The sequence below is a fragment of the Monocercomonoides exilis genome (assembly GCF_001643675.1).
Source record: "Monocercomonoides exilis strain PA203 chromosome Unknown scaffold3-2548433, whole genome shotgun sequence".
In the NCBI taxonomy this organism is placed as follows: Eukaryota; Preaxostyla; order Oxymonadida; family Polymastigidae; genus Monocercomonoides; species Monocercomonoides exilis.
The window spans coordinates 231,272-244,974 of NW_027150548.1; the positions used below are offsets into that span (position 1 = coordinate 231,272).

A 13,703-nucleotide genomic window follows, 5' to 3' on the forward strand; every position below is an offset into this window, starting at 1 on the left:
AGAAGGATGAAAAAGTCAAAGAGACATTCAAAAGATGTGAGGATTAAGAAGGGCATATCTTTTTAAACTCACTAAGTTAGTCTTTTTATCCGTTGATAGCCTCCAAACATCGTTTTCTCATGTTTCTCTGATTTTTCCTTCACAAAATTGATGTCTTTTTTCATTTCATCTTCCTTTTTTTTATTCTTGGCCTATAAGAACTCATCAAATTCATCTCAAGTTTTTCATATTCTGCACTTTGCTGTTAGTTCACAGAAAACTCAATAATGTCAATGTTTGCATGTTTTGTTTTGATGAAAAAATAACATCTCTTGATTTTTGAAGCAGATTTGTTTCAAAAAGTGATCAGGAAAAGTTCAATGAATGAATTGCGCACATATGATGTTGAAATAATAAACGAAAAGCACGTTGAAAAACGATTCTGTATGGTGCAGATATAGAGTTCAACATCCTCGTGGGGAGTTATTTGAACCTTTAGGTTATACGGCTGCTGCGTCTCTGAGCTGGCTGGGAAATGGGGCAGCGATTCATCTATCTGAGGGCTGTTCATGCGCATGGAACATGTTTGTGATACCTCTTTCTATGCGCTGTGCCTGCAAAGTGTTGTGAGTTTGCCGTATGAGTGGGCTTTTGGAGCAGCTTGGTGTCGGTGGGTGTCGTTGTTTCTTTTCAGAATGTTATCTTTTCAGCCATCCTGGTGGAGGTGTGCCATTTTGTTTGCCTCTCGAGGGAGCCATAAACGTGTCACACCTTCTGTATGTCTTTTTTTCCGTATTTTATTTCTCAGCAGGGCGCAGCTGGGGATGTTTCACCACAGAAGAATTTTTCGATGATCCGGGTGCCTGGGTTTGCAAAAACAGCGGAGAAGGGGATGGGAGCAATGAAAACAGTGATTGGGAGGGGTGCAGCGGGAGACAAGGGGATGCAGCAGAATTTTGTTTTTTCATCTCAACGGCAGTTATTGGCAGCTGTGGCTGAGACAGCACAAATACGGATGATTTTGTTGGATTCTCTCCTTCAGGCCTGGGATTTGCCGTTATTTCAGCCAGCATAATTATTTCAACTCCAACTGCCCGCTCATCACAGTGAACAGCGTTGCTGATTAAGAAGAAAGACTATTCGTCTCAATAACACTCACTGCCTTCCCTTTCTCTGTTATTATAATATTTTTCTACACACCGATCGTTGCCCTTTCACTCTCATGCCTTCTGATAAACACTTTGATTGCAGAGCTCAGCTGCGTTATGTTTATCCCCGCTACACACCTTCCCGCCTTGCACGCATCTGCCTTGGTCATTCCACACATTTCACTTTAATCATTTTTTTTCATTCTTTCATTTTGATTCTTCAATCATCACTGAAACGCCTGTGAATAAAACTGCGAATGAAATAGATAAATACTTAAACATATGTGCACAATTCCAATGATAAACAAGTTTATGTTGCAAATATTTAACATTAATATAGAAACAAATACAAAAGCAATGAAAAAAACAGTGATATACTTTTAAACAAAAAAAATATACAAACATCATGCTTATCATTTAAGGTATTTGCAATTGCATAATTCACGATGTCCACATTTATGTGTGTACGAGTGCATAATTCAAATATTGAATTATTGAATAATAACTGTTTTAAAAGCTGTGAAAGTGAAAATAATCCAAGACATACAATAAAAAATTTGTTCTTCTTTGGCCGTTTCATTGCAAAGTTGCTTTGAACTTTGTGAAGTCGTCAAATTGAATTTTTAATTCTTTATGATCTTAATGAAAATATTATGGGTTGCAAAATATCGAAATTTTTTTGAAAATTTTCATGATCGAATTTCGAAATTTCCCTCCTTGATCAGCTTTGTCAAATAATGTTTATTAACGGTGTTTAGAAAAAAAATTTCAAAAGTGCTCACAAAAAGTGGTACAATTTTCACCTATGCCATCGAATGTTGGAATATTTACACAATTTATGGATTTTGTTGGAAAAAGCTAATGAAAATAGAAACAAATGATTTCATTCTTTGTGAATTATTCGCAAGAATAAACATTAATGAATCAGATTAACTGAAGTCTTTTTTGATATGAACAATTCGCAATAACTGAAAGAATAACAAAAAAATTTTCGAAAAACTCATGTTTCTTTCTTAAAGAATGAACATTTCTTTCGTTAACATATGAATTATCAACAATTTGAACATCATTTAACTGTTGAATGCGAATGAAAGTGATATGTCAGGAACGATTGAATGATCTTTCAACATGATAAATGTCCGGGTTTTTTAAAAATTCCGTGTTTTTGAACGATGGAAATAGAAATTTTGGCAAAAGGTGGTCAAACGGCCAGAAAAGGATTATTTTCTTGAAAATACCAAAAACAGTATCGAAACTGAGCTAAATGTACTCATTAATAAAGTTCAGTTTGTGTATTCTTTTCAAAAATGAAATTATCAACAAACATAATCAATCTTTCATAGATTAAAATTTTTTATCAGGCCCATCATTTAATTTAATCATGTTTTCTGCTAGGTTTTTTTCAACCCAACAAACTCATTTTTACAAGAGAACCTTATGAATTTGGGTTAACCCTAAAAGAGATTTTATTTCAACTTTATTTATAAAGATATTAAAGCGGCATAAGTGTAAAAAAACACCTGCTTCAGTTTTATGATTTTCTTAATTTCAACAAAATTATCATAAATAACATTAAAAAACAACACTTTTGGGTGGAGCAGTTTTATGATATTTCAACATAAATTTCATCAAAAAATTTTTCGTGATCAATCCCTTAATTAAAAATTTTCTTGTTCATTTTCTGTTTTTAGTGCGAAAACGGAAGAATCTCAGCTTGATTGTTGCAGCCAATAATGCATTTCTTGCGATGTCATAAATGAAGTTTGAATTTGCACTAATTTTATTTCTTTAAATCTGTTATTCAATAAAAATTTCGCTATCACTTATGAATCAATAACAATTCATAATATTTAATCGAAAGAAGTTTCTCTCAATGAAAGCCAATGTAACAGAAGATCTGATGATTATGAAATACTCATATTTCCAATTTTATTGGAGAAATCAGTTATTTATGTATTATTTATTTTTTCAAATTGAAATGCTTTCCATTTGAAATGAAGGCTATCATTATTGTTTTTTTATTGATTTTGCTAAATAAGACATAATTGTTAGATAACGATTATTGTTCATTTTGCTTTTGTCAAATTGTCTCAAATAATAAAAATTGTAAAAGAAAATACAAAAAATGTGCAGTATTCACGTGATTTATTTTTTGAGGGCTCGTTTCATCAAAATGAAAAGAACGAAAAACTTCAAAATGAATTAATGCCGACGGAAGATGTTTATTAATTGTTAAAGAAGCTGCTCGTAATAAACTTGAAATGCGGTAACAATCTCGATGTGTTCCCAATTCCACAACATATCAAATTTGATGGTTAAGAAGCCAAATATTGAATCGGATCCATAAAAGTTTTCGCTTCTATTTTCATTAATCTCCAATAATTTCTGAATAATGCATGAACTTATAGAATATGAAGATGAAGTGGAAGAAGAGGAAGAAAAAGAAGAAGAAACAGAAGGAGAAGAAGAAGAAGAAGAAAAAGAAGAGGAAAAAGAAGAAGGAGCAATTGGAACAGCAGAAGAGGAAGAATAAGAGATGGAAGACGTGTTAACTTCTGTTTTTTCAGAGAGCTGTGATTGAGCTGAGAGATTTGCATTGGCAAGCATTGATTCAAAAGACAAGGAAGTTTGCGTGGGCGCTGCTTTGACAGGAAAAACAGGACGAGAAGAAGGAAGCTTAGAAAAGGGAATGGAAGCATTTTGAACTGAAGAAGAAGAAGAAGATGATGATAGCGATATTGTTGTTGAAGGACACATCAAAGAACCCATGAAGCGCGAGAAAAATGCCTGACACGGTGAATGCACAGGTGTTGCAGTCGAAGAAACATCAATTGGCTTCCCAGTCGATTCTGCAAGCGCTTCAGAGCATTCAAGTGTCTGCATTTGGTTCTGTTTCCTTTGCCTCACATCCTCATCCGCCTCCACACCTTCTTCCTTCTTCTTCTTCTTCTTCTTCTTCCTATTATTCCTCCTATTATTCTTTTTCTTCTCTTTCTCTTTCTCTTTCTCCTTCTCCTTCTCCTTCTCCTTCTCCCCATCACCTGCCTTTTGAGACGCCGATGATTGCCTCATCACCTCCTGCGCATGTTGTATCATCAGCATCGCCTGGTTTGTCTGATTGACAGCTGTTTTGAATGTGAATAGAACAACCACAAAAACACGGGCAAGAACAAGATCAATGTGGAGAACAACAAAAATGGAGGTGGAAGATCTGAAGGGGTTGTTGTGTGTTTGGTGGTGAGTGGATGAAAGGAGAGAAGAATTCACAATGGAAAAAGAAGAGCAAGAGGAGGAGGAAGAAGAAGAAGGAGGAGGAGGATTAAATTGTAGTTGTCTCGACAGATGAACTTTCAACGAAGAAAAAGTTTTTTGTTAAACTACATGTTTATTTTGAACCCAATTGTTCTCGGGTTTAATCCTGTGCTTTTTTTCATTTGAAAAAGCTCATCTGTTTTTTTCGCTGTTTCTTTTTTCTTTGTTATTTCTCTCAAAGCACTTTTTTTCTTCTTCACATTCATAAATCTTGTAAATAAGATACGCAGTTTCAACAACTTGTATCTCTTCATCTGGTAAAAGTTTCAATCGAGTTCTGTGCAGGGATCGAAATGGACGCCTTTTTGCTCCAATGCATAGTTCGAGATGGATGGTGGATGAAGAGTGTCAAATACATCAAGCTCGATGTGTATGGTTGACATCTTTAAAGAAGAAGAAGATGAATGAAGAAGATTTGTGGTGGGAGGACGATATTGAAGATGAGAAATGGGAAAAGAAAATTTTTTTTGTTGAATAAAAGCCAGATATTGCGATAGGCTGAGTGTGTAGATTAGAGGAAAGCTGATCAATTGGAAAGAAGCGAACGAATAATCAGATTCAATATGACGTGAAAAAGCATATTGATGGTAAGAGAATGCGTTGATGTGTTGCTTCGCTTTGATGATGAAAACCATGCAATGAGGAGCGAGAAAAGAACAGGAAAAAGTTGTGGAGAATTGAAAAATAATGATTCAGCAAATGAATTTAAATAATGTGTATTGCATGAAGATACTTTAAATAAAGTTGATGCACAATTTACAGTGATTTTCGTATCAGCTTTTCTGAAGGGAAGTGTTTGAGAATGAACAAATATTTGGGTGAGTAGAATGAGGGAGTCATCTTACGTATCTGTCATACATTCTAAAGCATACTCGATTGTGGCGCATGGCCTAAGATGTGTTTTTCCACAGGCATCAGCATCAGTTCCACCATTTGATACGATTTTGAATGTTGTTATGAGAGGGAGCCATCTGTTGTACACTGCATTGTCAGCTGTTCCTTGATTCCACACTCGATTTGTTGGAGTTGTTGATCCACATTGCTGGAATGGGGATTGGGAAATATCACTTCCGTTAAAGAACACATCATTTCCCCTTCCATTTGTTGCTGTGTTGCCATCGAAGAAGCAGAATGTGATGAATTTTACTCCACTCATCCAAGTGAAGGTATTTGTGCAACATAGAGCAGCACCTCCCCATGAAGATGACGAACTTGTCAATTTGTTGTTTATGAATTGGCAATCATTAACAAAAAATTGATTTGGTTTATTTTGTGGAGGCCAATGAAATGTGAGAGAACCAGCAGAATCACCACCAGAATTTGAGATGCACTTGCATTTGGAAAACAGGAATTGAGCGCTTGTTGGTGTACTTCCCATGTTAAAATACCAACCAGTTCCACACCAATCTGTTATTTTACAACCTCCCACTCTATTATCTGAGAATGAATAAACAGAAGATGATTGTCTACCATCAATGCAAATTGCACCTCCATGCAACGCCGAACAACCTGTTGAATTTGATTTTGATTTATTCTCATTTTGTTAACTGCAACAGCATAAAGCTCAACCTGCAGCATCATAATAACAATAATTAAATTTTTGAATTTTTTTCTTTGAATATGCTTTTCAAATCTATTTTATTATTGGTTTCTTTTTTTTCCCATAATTAAATTTCTTCATAATCATTTGAAAAGATAACAATCAAAGCTTTCTTGCAAGTTGTTTTCGGAACAACATTATAATGTTTGTATTAATTTTTCGTTGATTAATTTTTCAAAGCTAGATTGAGACTCTCAGCTTGTTCAACGTTCCTTATTGTTAGTGACTTTATCTCTTCAAAAATACCATTTAAACAATCTGAAAAAGCATCAAAAAACATATCGTTTATAACAATCTAACTTATGAGCATCGTTAGTATTCATAGAATCAATTTATTCACACGAAGGTTGAATTTCCATAAAACGATGCTTTATCTTAAAAAACATTGACTGATAAAAATAAGAAAGAATATTCATGGTTAAGACTTTTTATTGCTTCGTTCAATACTCGCGTTAATTGTTCACTATGATGCACTGTGTTACTCTTTCATAGAAAAATTTCATTTCTTCGTAATCCCAATTGCACTTGTTAAGGTTATTTCTTCTCGCATGCAATACTCTTTTGCAATGGAAACCCGAAAATAATCAAATACAAGAAAAATGACTAAAACACTCGAGTGGAAAAGTCTTATCTCATGTTAAATGCGAACAAATGATATTACTTTCAAAAGTCATCTACTCAATATTCATTATTAAAATCATAATATATGAAACTGCATGTGCAACTTTTTCTTTTCATTCATTAATTAATATTTCAATTATCCAAAGTTGATTTTCTGAAAAATTCAAAATTTGTCAAATCATTCAGATTCATTTCGAAATTATTGATCAGAAAACTGCAAAAAACGTGACATGATTAAAGTGTAATAGGTTTGTCTTTTAATCCAATGCTCTTTGATTTAATATGGCTTCGCAGAATTTTTTTCATTTTAGTCGATAAAACTTTTTTCTTTTCTTTCAAGAATCTTTTTTTCGCCTGAAAATCTTTTATTTCACAAAATCGATCAGCTTCCATGCGAAGAACTTTAGTACATGGAAAATCTGTTTGCTTTATGAATCGTCCACTTTTCGATCTGAGCCTTGATACTGCTTTTCTTTTTAAATTCTTGATTCTGCTTGGGATGATAGTTGCTGAATCAGAAATTATTTTCGAGAACTTCTTTCTTGAATATAAGTTTGTTGTTCCACAAGTTTTTTCATCTTCATCATCCTTCTCTTCCTTCTCTTCCTTCTCCATCTCCTTCTCTTCCTTCTCCATCTCCTTCTCCTTTTGCTTATTTTCTTTTTTTCTTTCCTCTTTTTCAAACGTTTTATTTTCATTTCTTTTCGTTTTCTCAACTGTTTTTGTTTCGTTTTCTATTTTTGCTGGATCATCTTCACTGTCAAATTCATCAATCATTCTGATTTTTCTGTTTTCGCGTGCTCTTTCTTTTTTCAGTTTTGATGATTCTTTTCTGTTCCGAATAAAATTATCTAAATCTTCTTCATGAAAAAGTTCAATAACGTTTTCTGTTTCTTTTTCATTTTTTTTCATCATATATATTGATTGCTGCAATATTTTTTCTTTCTCAATCACACTTCTTATTTCCATTTCACATGATTCATATGTCATCAAATATGAATTCAATTCATTTCTATTGATTAAGCACATATCACAAATTAACTTTGCAATTGATTTTTTTGTGTTAAACCTATATTGAAATTCCAGTGCATATTCCTTTGTCTGTTCAAGCACTCTACCACGCTTTCTCATGTGGCATTTAATATGAGACCACATACACTCGATGGTTTGAGTGTGAACATTTTTATCTTCAGGTTTAACAAAATTAAATGAATGATTCACACAATCGTGTTTGTATCCTGCAATTTTTATACCTTGGTAAGAAGACCACATATCAGAGTAAACTATTGCGCTTTTATCAATATTCTTTTCTATGAAATACATGAGTGTTTCCTCAGTTCTGTTGGCAATAAATTCGACTTTGAAGTGCTGAGGTGCTCCTTCCATCTTTCCTTCACACACACACCACAGCCACTGTTGATCCTGAATTCTTCCAACTCCATTTTTTCTTTTGTGCACAAGTGTCTCGTCGATTTCTACGATTCGATTTTTTCCAATTTTTTCAAAGCATTCCATCTCAATGTAACCGCAAATTCTTCTAATTTTTTGATTGAATTTTAAAACTGTTTTATTAGAAAGATTTGTTTCATGTGTCACTTCGCTAATTGAATGCTTATACCAGAAATGAAATAGCAGGCAAATGAATTGAAATGGTGAAAATCTGAACTCTGAAAAGATAGTGAAATGATTTCAGTTGAGTTTTTTTCCGCATTTTGAACATTTTTAATAAAATTCATCCCGTTTTCTACCATCAACAAAATGCATATGACCTTTACAACGATGACAATTGGAGTATTTTTTGATGAAATTGAAACAGTTCAATATTTTAATTGCAAAACTGCTATTCCCATTTGAGCGATGAATGAATTCGCATAAAGAAATTGTCTCGAAAATGTTCTTATAATCCTCCATCGTTTGGAACTTTAGAAGTTATTTGATCTTTGCTTTGAAAATGTTAATTTAGATAGTATGATCGATCACTTAATAAAAAAAACTCAATAACGCACACATGTGCTTTCGATCAATAAACATTTTTTTCAGAATGATTTGCTCTATTTGTACGACATACCAAATAAATATAAGATATATTTTTGAATTAAAATATAAGAAATTTTTTAAAAACAAAAAGTGTCTTATTTATGAATTGTTTTCAAGGAAACTAATACAGTTTCATTAATTATTTGTTAACTTTATATTGAATCATATTCCTTTTGATATTCAAACGCAGTTATTCATGTTTTATATGTTTTTTTAAACGAAAGAAATTGAAATGTGAAAAAAGTTGTGTTGATAAAACTATTCTTGTGTTGAGAATGCTAACAGAAAAATTATAAGATTCAAAGAAATAACTGTCAAATTTTGAAATATTGCATAGAACATTTTTTATCATAAAAAAAAACAATCTCGAATATTTCGTCGTGTCAAATGCTGCATTCATAGGTTTGAATGAAATGTGAATCTTATTTCAAATTTTTGCAGTGATCAGACCTTGAACTCTTGCTCATTAGAAAATAATTATTTGGCACAATAATCTATCAAAGATTTGTTTTTGCAGTTAGAAAGAAAAAGAAGTATTCAATAACTTTTTTTGAAAAAATCGAAAGAAAAGGAAAATGTTCTTCAGAACAATTATCTTAGAAGAGTTTTCATTCAGTTGAGCTGTATTACATAAAGATTGATTTTCAATTATTGAAACAAAACATTTCAAGTTAAAAAGATGATTAAGAAAATTTTTAATTAAGGGATTGATCACGAAAAATTTTTTGATGAAATTTATGTTGAAATATCATAAAACTGCTCCACCCAAAAGTGTTGTTTTTTAATGTTATTTATGATAATTTTGTTGAAATTAAGAAAATCATAAAACTGAAGCAGGTGTTTTTTTACACTTATGCCATTAAAGCTTGAATATGAAGATAATTTTTTATCATAATTCAAAAATTGAAAAAATAAATAAGCTTCTTTTTTTAATAAAAATTGATTATAAAAATTGACTTTATCTTTATTGTGCAAACGATTTATCTGATATGAATATGAAAAAGAAATCGTTATGATATGATTTTTTTTTCTGGTCGTATCATACCCATTTGCCGTTAATTTTTTGATTATTATAATAAGCCATTTTTGAAAATATTAAATTGTTTTGAAATTTAAGTGAAAAGATCTGGTGTTTTTTGTTTTATTTTTTTTAGATCAAAGACTTGCTCATATTTTCACGAGCTTTTTGTTTGAGTGTTTTGAGTTATATTATTGTTTATAAACTTCACATCCTTATAATTTTGGTAATTTTTCTTTGTTAAACACTTCGTTTTTTTTTTCCATTTCTCTAAATATCGATAAAATGAAGAATGCATTTATTTAAATAAGGTTTTTCCTTTATTAGAAAGAAAAAATATATTAATTATCAATAAATAAAGATGTGCAAAAGGAAGAAATTTTTTAATTTTTTTTGATCGTGATTATTATAAGAAAATACCAGTTTTTGCATTTTTACACTTCCTTTGCTTCAAATCATATTGTTTAATTTCAAAATTTGTGTGACGTTTATTTTAATCATTTTTCCAACTATTTTTTTCAACATTACAATCCAAAATAACTCAAATATCACTGAAAAATCTTCAGTTTGTCGAAATTTTGTGAAATGGAAAAAAAAATAAAACGAAGTGTTTAACAAAGAAAAATTACCAAAATTATAAGGATGTGAAGTTTATAAACAATAATATAACTCAAAACACTCAAAACAAAAAGCTCGTGAAAATATGAGCAAGTCTTTGATCTAAAAAAAATAAAACAAAAAACACCAGATCTTTTCACTTAAATTTCAAAACAATTAAATATTTTCAGGAATTGTTTATTATAATATATAAAAAAATTTGTATTAGGGTGATTAATAAACCTGAATATTTTTTTGAAAATCTGAACAAAAAATAAATAAATATATTAATGTGAATTGTGTATTGATTTAATTTAAAAAATAAATTAATAATAAATATAATCTACAAGCTCTCGTTTAACAATTTTTTGAGTATTTCTTTCCTTTTTTTCATCATCAGAAAAATCATCATTAAAAATTTTCAATGTGTTGAATTTTCTTTTTTTCGGTTTTTCATCTTCAAACAAAGCCTTTTCAATTTCTTCATTATCTTTTTCTAAATTTTTTAACTCTTTTCTTTCATCCTTTTCTTTTTTCCATTCTATTAAGAATTCTTCATCGGTAATTAATTTTCCAAAATAATCAAACCTTTTTGTTCTTTTCTTCAGAGTGACGGAAGGTTCTTTTGGAAGCTTGGCTAACACTTCGTGCCACTGATGTGACAGTACTCCGCTCTTCGCAAAAGATGATTTGATTGAAGAAGGCAACAAAGAAGTTTGTAAAGCTTGTGGAAGCACATCAGCTAGCGCTTATCGTCTCAAAATAATAGAAGAAGAAGAAGGTGCTTCGTTATTGACATTAATAGTTTTTTTGAAAACAGCAAATAGGCCACGATCCAACGGCTGTGCAATATGAGTGGTGTGGGGTACGAAGGTGACGACATCTATTGAAGGATCCGCAAACTTCTTCCACAAGTCAGACTGCGCTCTCGATAAATGGGAATCAAGAAGGAGAAGGCACCGTTCTTTTCTTTTCTTTAATGTTTCTCTTTTTTGCGTTATCCCTGGGAGCAACACTTCTTCAGCATATTTGAGGAATAGCGCTTCAGTCATCCAGCCTTCATTTTCACACCAAACATCTAACTGCGAACTCAGAACAAGGCGCAGTTCATCCGACAGTTTCATTCAAGGAAACAGAACGACGCTTTTTAGGGAGTAGCCATCAGCTGCAGCTGCAACGACGAGAGTTGCATTTGGTGTATTCATTGGTGTTTTGGAGAAACCAACACATATGTCGGAAGTGTGAAAAACAAGAAAAGAGAAAAAATCAGAGAGTCGAAGAAAAGGTTCAACAATATCGGAGATGAGAGAGTTCGAATAAAGATGTTGAACATGAAGGTTTTGAAGAAGAGTGAAAAATGGATTGAGAGTTTGCTGACTTGACTCAGAGAAACCCGGATATTGACATTTCGAGGATGAGAAGCTTTAAGTTCGGGTTTCCTTTTTGTGAATTGATAGGGATATGCTTTAGAAATGTTCACTACTTCATCTTCTTCATCGAAGTCGTCAATTTTCCTTTCATTGATAACAGTGTTCATCTGAATATATAAAAAATAGATAAATACAACAAATAAAAAATTGCCACAAACCAATTTCCTCATTTGCGCAGAATTGTGACTTGTCCCACTTTCACATTCGATGTCAAGCACTCCAAATAAAGTTTCCTTTTCTTCCAGATTGAATAATTCTGGTCTTCTATTCTTTTTTGCCTTTCATCCTTTTTCCACAGCAATAACAGCTTTATCAACAGCAGAGCGAGTAAATTCATTCATGTTTGCAGCGTCAGCAGGCCGAGCTTCTCCAAATGCTATAATTGAAGCAACACATTCTAATCTGCTTTCAAAATGGCGATATTGAAAGGATCTCATCAAACTTCTGATTTTCTTTAATCCTTGTTGTTTTTTTATTTTCGACAACACTCATTTCAAAAAAATGTTGGTTATGATCTTTTTTTTTAAATTTTTTTTTTTGAGTTTTTTCGAAATGAAAAAAAAAAATAAAAAAAAATATTTTCGATAAAATTCTAACTAAATAAGCCCCGTTGCTATTTCCTAATCTCTTCAGGAGAAGCAAAAATCAGAGATGGAGGAGCTAACCTCCCCATCTCCCCACATCAGAGAATTGGTATAGTAATTTAATCTACAATTTCAGTCATTGATTATTCCTTATATACTGAAAACAATACAAAAAGTGGGAAAAATCAACTTATTATTTAAAAAAAATGTTCGGGTTAATAAATCACCCTATTTGTTTTTTTCAAAAAGTGCTCTGGAGAGCCAGATATTTTCGTTCCCGATAAAAAAAAGGGTGGATATGACAAATAACTCACACTATAAACATCAGATTGATTTTTAAGTATTCGAGTCAAATTGTTAATACGAAAAAATATGAAATCAAATAGAATGATACATATGATATCACATAATTTCTAATAAGGATTATTGGCGAAATATTATCTAGGTGACAGTCGAATAGCGTGAAATTAATTATTAATATCGTCATATTTGTTGCTTCTAATATTTATGAAATTGTGATTATTGAACGACTCTTCTTTTTTATCGATCTTTCTTTTTTATGAACAACAAAATTTTATAATGGGTTGGATCAGCATGATGAATTAGCTGTTTCCATATCTTTTAGTGGAAAACGAAAAACTCATTTATAACTCGTATGCACGTGTTAATTTTTGATTTTTATTCATAATCTGTTTGTTATTTATGGAAAAACATTTTGAACAAAGGAAACAGAAGTCAAGATCATTGTTTACTTTGTTTTGTTGGAGATCAGCATAAATGAAAATCAAAAAGAAACAGAACGTATGAAAGTTTTGCTTATATTTATTTTTTCTGATATTCATATTAAATTTATTTGTTATTAACATTTTTTTGCACAATAATAATATTAACAATCAGAATAGCTGATGCGGCATTGAAATGAATCAGAAAACCGAAGAAATGAAAGGATTTGTGGAAGAAATAATGAAAGAAAAATTTAGTTCGATTTGCCCAAGAGAATTATTCATGAAAAGACACTTAATGATTGAAGAAAAGAAATATTCAATGAGAAATGCAGTTATATTGCTAACACGAAAAGAATGTTGTTGTATGATGAATATTGAATGTTATTAATGCTTTAACGATTCATTTTTGAAAAAAATATTTGGAGATCATTTTCAACGAAGATGTGAAGAAAATAAGAGAAGAAGAGCAAAAAGCTTCTAATTGATCTTTGTGAATGCTATATAACGCTTGACTATGATTTCCCTTTGTGCTAACTATCATTTCGTGTGCTCTGCTTTTGAAAGTTGCATTGAAGAAATAGGACGACAAGGCAACGCAAAAAGGAGTGGAAGTGGCATTGCTTGCTTTGAGTAGATCTGGATATTGCGTATG

The 13,703-nt window shown here is 31.6% G+C and overlaps 2 protein-coding genes across 2 annotated transcripts; both read right to left on the minus strand.

Moving 5' to 3' along the window:
* Window positions 1-3,359: 3,359 nt before the first annotated feature.
* Window positions 3,360-4,229, minus strand: MONOS_10192 (uncharacterized protein; the record flags this gene model as incomplete). Its single annotated transcript, XM_067862614.1, has 1 exon — window positions 3,360-4,229. One exon carries the CDS (start codon window positions 4,227-4,229, stop codon window positions 3,360-3,362), a length of 870 nt encoding a protein of 289 aa, XP_067735037.1.
* A 1,051-nt stretch (window positions 4,230-5,280) lies between these two features.
* On the minus strand, window positions 5,281-5,817 carry MONOS_10191 (uncharacterized protein; the record flags this gene model as incomplete). The annotated part of the gene is made up of 1 exon (XM_067862613.1): window positions 5,281-5,817. The coding sequence occupies one exon, from the start codon at window positions 5,815-5,817 to the stop codon at window positions 5,281-5,283; it is 537 nt and encodes a 178-aa protein (XP_067735038.1).
* Window positions 5,818-13,703: the final 7,886 nt, after the last annotated feature.